The 12,372-nt window shown below is 52.7% G+C and overlaps 1 protein-coding gene across 3 annotated transcripts in view; it reads left to right on the plus strand.

The window, feature by feature from the left end:
• Window positions 1-1,286: 1,286 nt before the first annotated feature.
• EOGT (EGF domain specific O-linked N-acetylglucosamine transferase) overlaps window positions 1,287-12,372 on the plus strand; it is a 29,875-nt gene continuing 18,789 nt past the window's right edge. Inside the window, exons 1-8 of one of the 3 annotated variants that reach the window (XM_081276293.1) lie at window positions 1,287-1,483; window positions 2,548-2,749; window positions 4,243-4,323; window positions 5,376-5,599; window positions 6,593-6,684; window positions 7,199-7,307; window positions 10,033-10,127; window positions 10,739-10,843. In XM_081276293.1, the coding sequence (XP_081132419.1) occupies window positions 5,390-5,599; window positions 6,593-6,684; window positions 7,199-7,307; window positions 10,033-10,127; window positions 10,739-10,843 (611 nt within the window). In that variant the 5' untranslated portion in view covers window positions 1,287-1,483; window positions 2,548-2,749; window positions 4,243-4,323; window positions 5,376-5,389. Of the gene's footprint in view, window positions 1,484-1,746; window positions 1,950-2,547; window positions 2,750-3,282; window positions 3,357-4,242; window positions 4,324-5,375; window positions 5,600-6,592; window positions 6,685-7,198; window positions 7,308-10,032; window positions 10,128-10,738; window positions 10,844-12,372 lie in introns of those variants that run through there. The other 2 variants (XM_081276291.1, XM_081276292.1) reach the window with 2 other exon arrangements.

A 12,372-nucleotide genomic window follows, 5' to 3' on the forward strand; every position in this document is an offset into this window, starting at 1 on the left:
TGACATCTGGCAGTGCGTGGACACATTCCTCAGTTCTCACACCTGTGCAGCTCTGCCAGATGCTGTAGTTTGGACCTGTAGTGCCCCTCAGAGGCCTGTGGGCCAGAGGCTTGGTGCTAGCATGGTGCTTAGAGAGGAGGTGAAACTAAGGCAGGGGGTTATGATGGCACCCCAGCCCTTTCCCCTCCCCTCACTTCCCAGCCATGGTTGAGTGGCTTGGCTCTCCCCACCATGATTGGCTGCCTCACCACAGGTCCCAAAGCAGCTAGGCCAATCAGCCATGAACTGAAACCTTCAAAACTGTGAGCCCAAATAAACCTTTTGTCTTTACACCTTGGTTATCTTAGGAATTTGTCACAGTAACAGAAAGTTGACACCATAGTTTCAACCAGTCTCCTATTGGTGGACATTCGAAATTATGTTAGATGTAAACTTGCAGAAAAGTTAAAAATTAAATGTTAACATTGATTTTGGGGGGTAAAAATGCAATGTTGAGAATGGGTGTCATAGTAACATAGAATTCAGTCTCATGTTTTAAAAGCTTTATCATGTTTCCTCTGAGTGACCATTCAATATGTAGCCATTTAATATAGCACCATGTAGATATCACAGTAATTCTTGATTGGTTTGTATATTTTTGCAATTAGACTAATCTATTTTTAGAAATGTTTCCTAGGTATTCATACACACGTTTTAACTGTACATCACTCTAGTGTAAAAGCGGCTTGTTTACAATGATTTATTTAGAATGAACTCACAGGAAAGCCACATTTCCTGTAATGACTAAAATAGCAGGGTAGCCAATAGGCTGAGAAAGCATTTTTTAAAGAATTGCAGTCCTGGACTGGGGGTGTGGCTCAAAAACAAAAGAAAACCAAAAATACTGGCCTGGCACCAAAACAAAATTACTGTTCTTATTGAGGTGGGTAGGCAGAGTATTAAATAAAGAAGTAGTAGTTCTCTTTGGTGTTGGGGATTGAACCCAGGGCCTTAGGCATGCAAGGCCAGCACCCTACCATCTGAGCTATGTCCCCAGCCCCCAGAGACTCTTCTTAACATGAAGAGGAAATGGATGGACACTTGTCAAGTGTTTTAGAATAATGCCTGGCACATGTTAAATACTATATATGCTTTTGCTATTATTTGAAAAGAGAAAGAGCTCTGCGTACTAAATTCCTGATTTAGCGCAGTACTAACGGAACTCTCAGGCCTTTGGGATCACTTTACCTAACACTAGTGACTTTACGTCTGGGCGTGTTTATTTTTGCCGCGTCAACTTCATTTAGTCGGTCCAAGTTGAGTCAGTGCTTAATGGTCCACTTCACCGAGCTCCGGGGGCGCGGTGCCAGGAGCAGAAGGCCGCGGGGCTGGGCCTTCCAGCAACCGGGGAGGGTATAAGTAAGCAGTGGCCCCTGAGATAAAATAGGAAACCTGGAAAACGAACCTCAGGAGCAGCTCTGGACTCGCTGCTGACGGGCAGCAGGTGAGAGCACCCTGGGGACGCGCCTGGCTCCTGGCCTCACCCCGGGAGCGGCTGGGTCAGCGGCGTGCGGTCTCCGCGTGGAGCGCTGGGCACCGTGTGCCGGAGACCGCGTGGGAAGGAGGGACTCCGCGCGGTGCACCTGGAAGGGCGCGAAGCCCAGGTCGTCCTCCAGCCGGGTCCCAGGGCCCGGGAGCGCGCCGCCGGGACGAGCTGGGACCAGGGCGCGGCAGGGGCCGGACGGGCGGTGGCACTGGCCTCCGCTGAGGGGAGTGCGGCCCGCGTGGGCCCCGCGGGGTGGGTCGCGGGTTCCTCCCCGCGCCCGCGCCCGCGCCCCGCGGCCCCGCCCGCCGCCTGCTCCCGGGCGCCCCCTGGCCCCGCGGCGCACCGAGGTTTCCGGCGAGCGCGGTGGCGGGTGTGGCGACTCCCTGCTCCCCGCGGCCCGGGTCTGCCGTCTCCGCGGCTCCAGGTGGGCCTCTCCGCGACCCCCGAGCTGTGCCTGCGCTCTGCGCTGTCCGGCCGCGGCCTCCCGGAGGGCCGAGCCTCCGCGCGCCTCCCCATTCCCTGCAGCAGGGACGGCGGCGGGCACCCTCCTGGCCCGCCCGTTCCGCGCCTGGCCTCCCCGGCGCCGGCTGGGGCGCGCAGGGCCCCGGATCACGCGGGCCGCCGGCTGCGCCCAGTCGGCCGTGTTTCCCAGGCCCTCCCGCGTGCGCCCGGGTCCCCGGGTCGCGGCGCCCAGGCGGTCCCGGGAGAGCCTGGCCGGGGTCGCCAAGAGGGCGCAGGGTCTGCGCGGCGCCAGGGCGCTGGCTGCCGGGCCCACCAGACTGGGGAGGGGGCTGGTGTCGTGGCAGACAGCTGGGGGACCCCGTCCTGGCTGCCAAGCCCTTTCCGAGCCCTGCTCATACCCACCGCGGGACTTGGCGACACAGGTGGGGATGCGGCAATTAGGAGTCCTTGCATCTCAGTTGCATCTGGCCCAGAGCTCTGTCACAGAGCGCTGCCTGTGTCGCCACTGTGGCTCCGTCCGTCATTTGTTAGATTTTGCAGTTTTCCCTCTCTGCTTCTAGGCCTGTGGAAGTCCCATCAAGGGACCGGGAGGTGGAGGAGGCCAGCCCTGCTGGCTGGAGATAGGCAGCACAGCTCCCAGCGCTGCCCACTGCTGGACCCCCTGGACCATCGTGGCTCCCCAGCCAGGCACATGCAAGAGGACAGACCCCAGAAAGACTCTGCTTACACACACCCGCAGCCGCCATCCAGTTTAAGCCAGGGGTAGGTTTAACATCTGCCTCTACATTTTCCCTAAAATCTAAATGCCCATGTGTTACTTTTCTTCTGGGATGGGGTTCACTTAGGGCCAGAGCTCCCTCAAGACAATGGACTTACATAACCACAGTTTGGGCCTGGGTCAAGACATTGAATGACTTTGTTGCCCCAAGGGCCAGCCAAAGGGTAGGATAGCCTGTCCACGCACCTCCAGGCCACTGGCAGCTCTGCAGAGAGCTGGACGTGTTTGCCCTGCTGAGGGATGTCCTCTCTTGGCCTGTATCATCCATGGCTGTGCAAAGTGGGCAGTCACCTTCCTGCTCAACAGCCCACTTTGCCGACCAGGTCACTGTATTGAGGGCTGGGCCTTGAGTTTGCTTTGAGACCTGTGGCTTTTAGGGACGAAAATAGAGTGTCCCAAGCTGGGCTTCCTGGCTAAGCCTCGGGAATTATTTTCTCTCATTATACCTCCTTTCAATCAGGTTATCTCCCGAACTTCAAAGTCTATGTTAGCATGCTCTTGAGGTGATGTGTTTTGTTGTTTGTTTGTTTCCAACAGGGTTTAGAGACCTGAAACATCAATAGCTTCTGGGTGGTTCTGAGGATTCAGGAGGTGAGTGGCTTCAATATAAGTCAAGTCATTGTTTCTGCCACCACATCTTCTTAAGTTGGATAAAATCCCAACAACAAATGTCAGTTCAGATCAGATTTACAACAGGCAAGCACCTGTTCTTCAGGGCTGCCTAGATGAAGACCCCTGTGATTACCGTTCTCTGGGAGGAGGGACGTCTTGGTGGGGGCCCGATGTGCACTCTGACCCCTTGGCCCTGAAGCTGCAGGTGTGTGGACCTCAGCAGCGTAGGCTAGAGGCCTGGAGTCAGTGGAGGCTGATCTGAACGCTCTGTGGTCCTGCCCCTCCCCGTGAGCAGCAGATGCTACTGAGGAGCATGCAGCAGGTTATGGCTCCGTCTGATGGCAGGGCCCTTAAAAAACCACAGAAACCAAAACAATGGGCTCCTCTGAAGGAGCTGACAGTAGAGTGCTCACGCTTGGGTTTGTGCAGGAGGTGTTTGAGATCTGCCCCTCCTGGGGGGCTGAGTAACTCAGGAGGCTTTGGGACCAGGTCGTGTTCCACAGCGGCACAGCTTTTAAGGCCAGTGTGAGTCCAGGGCAGACCGCTTGGTTTCACTCCTGCTGTTCCCAAGGCATGCCGCTCTCAACAGGTGACCTCTGTCCCTGCTGGAAGGTGGGCTCAGGATGTCACCGCCCTCGCTGTTCCCAAGGGACTCCTAAAGTGGGTCTGACTTCTGCCATGTGCTCTTGTGGTGGCTCCTCGTCCCCAGACACTTCCCTAACACTCCGTGACGCTCCCTATTCTGTCTCAAATGCTCACAGAGCTCTTGGTTTGTTCCAGGTGCATGTCTGAACACTGTACCGTAATTCACCCATCAACACACCGGCCCTGGGAAGGAATGCTCCCTGTTATTTTTATTTTACAGGTGGGAGAGTTGACGCACAGAGAGGTTAAGCAACTTGCTCACCAGGGAGCTACAGACTGGGGTTCAGGCCCAGGTGACGAGGTCAGTGTTCACGTTCCTGCGCTGTGTGGCTGCCATATCACCACATTACCTTACTCAGTCGTCAACTTGGTGGTTTTTGTCAATGAAGTCCTATTGGAACACAGCCACACTCGGTCCCTTATGATACTGTGGCTGCCTTCTCAACAGAGGCACTGTTGAGGTACTGCCTCGGAAATCCTGCACCCAGCAGAGCCGGAAGTGTGTGCTTTCTTCTTTTGAAGAGGTAGTCTGGGGCCCCTGGCCTCATCTGCAGCCCTGTTGTTATCTGGAATGCCTCTCCATTCAGTGGTTTCTCTCTTTGGCACTAGGTACAAGTTATGAGAGCACTGGTCTCTCTTGTCCCGTTTAGCTTGGTCTGGGGGAAGTTTTCAATGTTCTCTTTTTTCCCCTGAAGATTTGGTAACTTTATTCTGTAAAATAAACTGACCGTAGATAACAGGGAAAAGAACATACAGACCTTCTTAGGTGCTAATCAGCACGGCATCTGAGCTCAAAGAGGGCTGAACCTTGTGTGGAGCTAACAGGGGTGCGGGGTTGGGCTTCTGGGGGGGGATGTGGAGCCCCAGGGCTGCGGGGGAGGCTGAGCAGCTATGGAGGGTGGCCTTGCTGTGCAGGTGGGGCCTCTCTGTGACGATCCCTGCAGGGGCCAGGCAGCAGACCAACTCAAGCTCTAAGAGCACTCCTAGACCCAAAGGGGAGTGGTGGGTTGGAAACCGGGGACCTGCCTCCGAGTCTCCTGAGGAGGCTTGCACACTTCTCTTTACGAAAGGACAGCTTCTCAGAGTCTGCAGAGGTCTGCAGTTTCTCTGAATATCCAACCCTATGTATGTCAAAGAAATGTATTTGGGATGTGATATTCTCCTCTCCCTCTGTGCATAGCGAGCTCCTAACACAATGCCGGGCACAGGGCAGGTGTTCAGTGAGCGTTTGGCAAATGAGTATCACTCAGTGATGCAGCGAAGGGCGTTGTGATTATGCTCATTTAGCTCTGGACTTTTTCTTTGGCTCTTCAAGGAAACTTCCTCATGGAGATGGGTTTGTTTTCCGCCTAGGTTTGGAGGCTGCTATGTTAATGCTGCTTGTCTTTGGAGCGTTACTGCATGAGGTCTCTCTGAGAGGTCAAGATGGGGCTGTCCCCGAGACCCACAGGGCGCCGGGTGAGCCCCTGTTCGACTACGCCAGCCTCCACCTGCACCAGGAGCACATTCCCCGATTCTTGCACAATAACAGGCACATCGCCACCCTCTGCAAGAAGGACACACACTGCCCATATAAGGTAGGCGTTAGGCGTCACCCCTTCTACAAGGACGTGGTTTGGGCTAGCTTCCTAATTCCGCTGTAACGGTAGGGTGAAACTGAAGGTCGAATTCTGACTCTTGGACCACACTTCTGAGTGAACTGAACTTGTCTGAAAACCATGTCCATGCACAGGAGTGACCGTTGGTGTCTAAGCCGCTGCTAAAACGGCACCCAGTCCTGTCTGCACACTCTATAAATGAAGCAAATCAGATTTTAGGCAGAAAAGAACATTCGTCCCAAGTAAAGAATTCGCACCCCTTCCTTTTTCAAGGGCACTTAAGAGGTCCCTTGATGCTTAATTTCAGTAATCGCTCCTCAGCCTTTCTCCCCAAGCAAGACTCTGAGGTTGGAAAGGCCTCAAATAGGGGCCCATTAAGACGTCTCAGAGGGCCTTGGAGATCAAAGCTGGGCACCAGGAGACGCTTCCTTTCCCACATGCCGGTGCAGGAAGCACATGAAAAAGCAGTTCCTGGAATCCAACCAGCGCTGCTCCTGGCGCCTTGCAGAGGAACCTGGCCCTGCAGCCCCTTCCATGTCCCTCCTGGGCCTCAAGGGTATGACCTTGGGACCTTGGGGGTTTCTTCTGATCTTGATTGATGAGCCAAGTTCCTGCTCCATTCAAGTTAGCGGTGCTCCTTTTAGTAACAGAAATTCCAGTGTGCGTATCTGCTCAGTTTGCCCTCTGAGAAAGGCCCGTCTTTGAAGCCAGAATTTAAAGACATTCTAAATCAAATGGTCTTTGGTGGTCTAGCTAAAGAGCTTGGACGTTTGGTTAGAACAGATGTAGGCGTGATTAAGGCAGCCACTGAGAAGCGAGACTGCTCTTCTCGGAATTTACTCCAGGAACATGAATCCTAGGGTAAAATACGACAGTTCTGTAAAGGTTCGTTTTGCGAATGGAAAAAACCTGAGCATTCCCTCTAAGTGTCAGAAAGGAGGCCCGTCTAAGTGTGCGTGTTTCGTGTCGCAGGAGCACTTGGAAAACCTGAACTACTGCTGGGGTTACGAGAAGTCCTGCCAGCCAGAGTTCAGATTTGGTTACCCCATTTGCAGCCTGGGATGGTAAGTTCCCCCAGGGAATAGATACCCTGCTCCCCGTGAGACTCCTGCTCTCTGGGCAGGGCCTGCCAGTACCCCTCTTGCCAGCGAGCCTTTTTGACTTAGATAGTCATTCTTTAGGTATTAACTTGTCAGTCCAGTCTTGTACTCAACTGTCTTCATGCTGGGTGGGGATATCGGTCAGTTCCTCTGCTGGAGGGAGAGAACAGTGCATGGCCCTGGACAGCACCTCCCCCGGGTAGGCAGAGGAGACAACGGAGAGTTTCCCCGGGATTCTGCAAGAAGCTTCCCGTTAGGGCGAGGTGGGTAGGATGCTGTCTCTCCTCGTGATCCCGTGAGTCAGTGAATAGCTTCTGCTGGTAGCTTCACCTACAGAGGAATAGTTACGGGGAAATGATGATATATATGCAAAAAAAAATAATCAAAGTAAAGCAGATTTCTGCAACTTAATGTTTAGACAGAAAACTCCAGCCCAGAAAGAGGTAAAGGGTAAAAGCAGCTTTTCTTTTGCAAACAGGATGGACAGCGTGGAGGCGGCCCAGGACTTGTTCTGGAAGCAGGCCGACTTCGGGTTTGCCAGGGAGCGGCTGGAGGAGGTGCGCGTGCTGTGCCGGCCCGAGAGCACGGTAGGCGTCTGGCTGTCTCATGCACCAGCATGCTTCATGTTACTATTAGTCGTCAATGGCATTGATCAGGTTGTAATGTAAATAAAAAGAAGTGGCACCATCCAAGGAATCCCCTTCTCTTTATACACTTGGAGTTTTATTAGCATCCCTAAAGGCGGGATTCTGTCTCCTTCAGAAGCCCTGTTCTCCTTTCACATGTAGGTCAGACAGGTATATTTTGAGGCAGTTAAAATAGTTTTAGGTTCAGAATCTCCTCCCACCACATATGCTGAAGAAGAGAAACTGGTTGTGGTGTCTTTACAGATCCCTTCTGAGGCTGTGCTCTGAGGCACACCCTGTAATCCCAGCAATTTAGGAGGCTGAGGCGGGAGGATCACAAGTTCAAGGCCAGCCTCAGCAACTTAGTGAGACCCTATATCAAAATAAAAAAATAAATAAATAAAAAGGGTTGGGGACATGGATCAGTGGTAAAGTGCCCCTGGGTTAGATCCCCAGTATCAAGGTCATCTGGGGCAGAGGATACTTCGAGTCCAGGCTTCTCTTTGCTAAGCACTGGACAGTTTGCAGCGAGCTCTCCGGAACGCTGTCCAGTTGTCTCACCAGTGCTGCAGCAGATAAGCAGAGCAGAGATACCGAGCCACTTTTCTAGAGCAGAAAACAGGGTCTTCAAAGCAGTTAAGCAACTCCTCTGAGCCTTCAAGCTGCCTTCCAGACTATAGAATTCAAGGCAGCTGGTTTTCCAGTGTGTTTTCCTCCATTCCACACCCCCGTGGGGAGGACAAACACGAGGTCAGGAGGTGGTGTTGCATGGTGACAACAAAGTCGGCTCCTGATCACAGAGTTCAGGTCCTGACTTGGATGGACAAGGCACTCGGCCGTTGGAGTTTGTCTCCTTGGCCTTAAAGCCATGCCAGTTTTGTAGCTTGTAGGGAGGATGAAACGAGGTTCTGTTTATAAAATTGCTCAGTACAGGGCCTGGCTCCCCACAAAAGGCTTGGTGTTATTTTAAAGGTGGTTGGTATTGTGACTGCTTACTGTTGAAGTCCCCTATTCCCTAGAATCTAACAGTCCTGAATCCTGGCTTGGGGCTTCTGTCACCTCCAGGAGTCTGGCAAACGGGAAAAATTAATTCACAAACTGAATACATGCTCTCTAGTGCTGTTGGGGTGTCCTTGACTAGAGCTGTTAGCAGTTATGCAGAGGGAGGGAGGCCTGGAGTTGGGAGGCTGGGCCCTCAGCTAGACTGCTGCCGGCACCTGCAACAGGCCTCTGGCTGACATTGCCACAGTGGCTGGGGCTGGCGCTTGAGGAGAAGAGGGCCGGGGAGGAGCCTGGCCCACCCCACACAGCTCTCAGGGCAGCTGTGGAATGCCATCCGTGTACGTGTGCTGAGTCTGATCCCCGTCCTAGTTTGGGGCCGCTGTGATACCATAGCTTGGTGGCCCACAGCTGCAGCGCTCCCTTCCTCCCAGTCCAGAGGCAGGAAGTCCAAGACGAGGAGGCTGGTGCCATCGGGTTCCCGTCAGGGTCCTCTTCCAGTTGGCAGAGAGCTACCCGTCTTTGTACCCTCCTCTGGTGCAAAGAGGGTGAGGTCCCTTTCAGAAGGGCACTAACCATGCTCACAAGAGGCCCCACCTGCTAGTCCATCACGCCGAGTGTTGGGAGATGGAGTTTTACAGACAGGAACATGACACCAGTCCCCTGGAATCTTGGGCTCACTGCAGATTGCAGAACTCCTTGAAGGTCCTGATTAAGGCCCTGCGCTCATGACAAGTTTTAGGAGAAATAACACATCAGCGTTTGAATCTGCAAAAAAAACCCAGAGCGGAGCCATTGCAGGGTGCTCCCTCCTTCAGCGCAGACCAGTGGCGGGGGCAGGAGCGGGCTGTGGCAGTTGACTCTGCAGCTCCTTCATTCAGCTTTTGGGAGGATAATCTCTGTCATCTACTTAGAGTAGCAAATGTAAGGGATGTATAAAAACCCGCGTAAGGAACCTCAAGTTCCCGTGACCCAGACTGGCAGCATGAGGGACTCGTGGCCAGTCCTGCTGCTGGTGAGGCGGACTCCGCAAACTGTGGGAGACTCTTATTAAAATCGTCATCACTGGGTGTCTCGTGTGTGTGTGTGTGTGTGTGTGTGTGTGTGTGTGTGTGTGTGTGTTTGCGTGTGTGCGCTTCTTGTTTGGTCTGGCTCGCTGGGAGAACACTTTTCTCCATAGCTATGGACCACATTGGTTCCGAGCACTTCTTTTTGGGAACTGAACTGAACCGCGTGTACAGCTCAGCTGTGACATCTGAGGCCATGCAGAGACACTCTGTGGGTTCTGCACAGGAACCGCACCCCGGGAGCTAGCAGAGGTCCCTGCTGCCAGACTGGGAGGAGGGATCCTCAGACACGCAGCTCCACACCCTTCCTCCCTGTGTCCTGTGGGTACACTTGCCGTCGACACATTCAGCCAGTTTGGCGAGTCCTCAAAATGGTCATGCTAAGTGCCAGGCATGGTGGCCACACCCTGTCATCCCAGCTGGTGGGGAGACTGAGGGAGGAGGGTCATAAGTTCGAGACCAGCCTTAGCAATGTAGCCAGCCTGTCTCAAAATAAGAAAATAGAAAAAAAAAAAAAATAGAAAGGATTGGGGATGGATGGAAGAGTGAGCACCCAGGTACCAAAAAAAAAAAAAAAAATAGTCAAAGTTGTGTTTTTCTTTTTCTTGACCTTATTTCAGAGCGACTCCAGTCTGATGTGCTCTCGTTACCTTCAATACTGTAGAGCAACCAACCTCTACCTTGACTTCAGAAGCATCAAGAGAGATGAGGAAAGGTATGTAGAAGGTGCCCGTAGACGTTCTGAGAGGTCTTGGGTTGGGACTGTCTGGGACTTGCTTTACAGGGAAAGGGGCAGGCTAGGTGGCAGGTGAGGCAGGGATGCTCCACACGGGTCTTGATTGGATCACGGTGGGAATTAGGCCACAGGCACCTGGAGACCCTCATGGGATCCTACTACTTCTGCATGATTTTTTAAATTTTTTTTTCCTTTCTGCGGTGCTAGAGCAGCCAAGCAAGTGTCTGCCACTGAGTTACACCCTCAGCCCGGCTTTTGCAGCTGTTTTAAATTTTCTATCATAAATTCAGTCACATCTCACCAAGTGGTGGGGATGCATTCTGAGAAACACGTATCTAGGCGGGTTGATGGCTGTGCAGACGTGGTAGAGTGTCCACACAGACAGGTAGCCAGGCTGCCACTGGTGCCTTAAGAACCCCGTCATTGGTGTGGTTGCTCCTTGATGGGAATGTCATTGCACAAGCACACGGCGTAGATTCTCATGGACAATTAATTTTGAAATTCGCAATTGCTTTTACTCACAACTCATGGGCTTGAGTCTTGAAAAAGTTTTCTAAACTCAGTTGTGTTTTGTTTTTTCTTTGCACTAGATTCAAGGAAGATTTTTTCCGGAAAGGTGAAATTGGAGGACACTGTGAACTTGACTCGCACTTGTTGTTGTCTGAAGGTCAACGCAAAAGCCCTCTGCAGTCTTGGTAATGTGATTTTTTTTTAAAAAAAAACACTTGTCTCTAAAATGTTTGCCTTTACTTTGGAAACTTGCAGATTTCAAAAATATCACTTAATTTGTAGATAATTTCAAGTTGTGTTACTGAATTTGCACAGGCCTGAGCTGCTGAGGAGTGACGGTTATAGAAGAATCCTTGGATGCATCTGCATCAAATATACATGCTTATAGAATAATAGAAAGTAAAGGAAAAGTCACTCCGAAGTGAATTTTATTCACTCATAATTGCTGCATACATTTTGGGGAACACATTTTCTTAAAAATGCACATGCTTTGGAATTTATCACTGCATGCGAAAAGGGGGTACAGTGTGGTTTGAAAGAGTGCACTCACCTCGTGACCCTCCCTCCAGGCCCTTCCCCGGCCCCTGAAGGGTAAACGCTGCCCTGACTTCTACACTTCTTATTTTGAAGCACTTTCAGACTCATGGAAGTTTAAACATTAAGCAGGGAGCCCCCACTGGGCTGTCGCCCCAGCTTCCTGTAGCAATGACATCTCAGGTGGCACAGCACAAGGGTCAGAGCCAGGAACCTGGCACTGCCGCAGGGCTACTCCCTGCACACACGTGGATTCACCAGGCTAAGCAAAGGTGTGCACCGTAAATGTGTGTCACTGTCTAGGGACCTGTGGCCACCACAGTCAGGAGTGGGATATTCCTCATTCGGACAACCCCGGGCTCCACCTCAGGGCCACGGAGGCTGCTCTTACTGACGGTCAGCTTTTGTGGTAGAGCATTCATGCTGGCACACCCCAGAACATAACGGGGGGCCTGTGTGGTGTTCTGCAGTCTGCAGCCACGTTTCTCCTGTGACTTAGCAGGTTTGTGCAGTAGGTGGCTCCCAGGTTCCGTTCCTGGTACATTTTGGTGTCTGACTTCATGTAGAGGTGCCCGGGGTATCACTGGGTTAGCATCTCTTGCTCCGTAGCACATCCTTCCAAAACCTCCCGAGGGCGTATTTGTATATGTTGTCTATTGCTTTATAACAAATGACCCCCAATCTAGCAACTTAGCCCAGTGAACACTTCCTACTGAGATAGAGCTGCTTCTGAGAGCAGGACTGGGAGCAGCTTGGGGTGTCCCACGAGGTCAAGCTGTTGGCCAGGGCTGTAGCCATCTGGCACTCAGCTGGCCTCCACAGTCCGCTGCTGAGCTCTCTTGGATTATAGCAAGCCTCAGCTGCTCTCTGGCTCTTGGCCAGAAGATTCAGTCTTCACCCTGTGGGTCTGTCCCAGAGACAGAGACCCACTCTGTGGGTCTGCTCCCCACAGAGCACCAGCGGCTTCCTAGGTCCCAGAGGGGCTTCGTGCCCCAGGATGGAAGCCACAGTGTTGGTCTACCTGGATCTCAGAAGGAGGAGCTCTGGCTTCTGCTGTGTCCTGGGTGAGCCCCTGAGCCACCCCACTCTCCAGGTGGGAGGTAACCTCCACCCCTTCAGGGGGCGAGGCTGGAGTGGAGTCCTACTTTTTTTTCTGCACTGTGTTTTTAAAGGACCTGTT

This window comes from Spermophilus citellus (assembly GCF_964194105.1).
Source record: "Spermophilus citellus genome assembly, chromosome: 19".
NCBI classification, from domain to species: domain Eukaryota; kingdom Metazoa; phylum Chordata; class Mammalia; order Rodentia; family Sciuridae; genus Spermophilus; species Spermophilus citellus.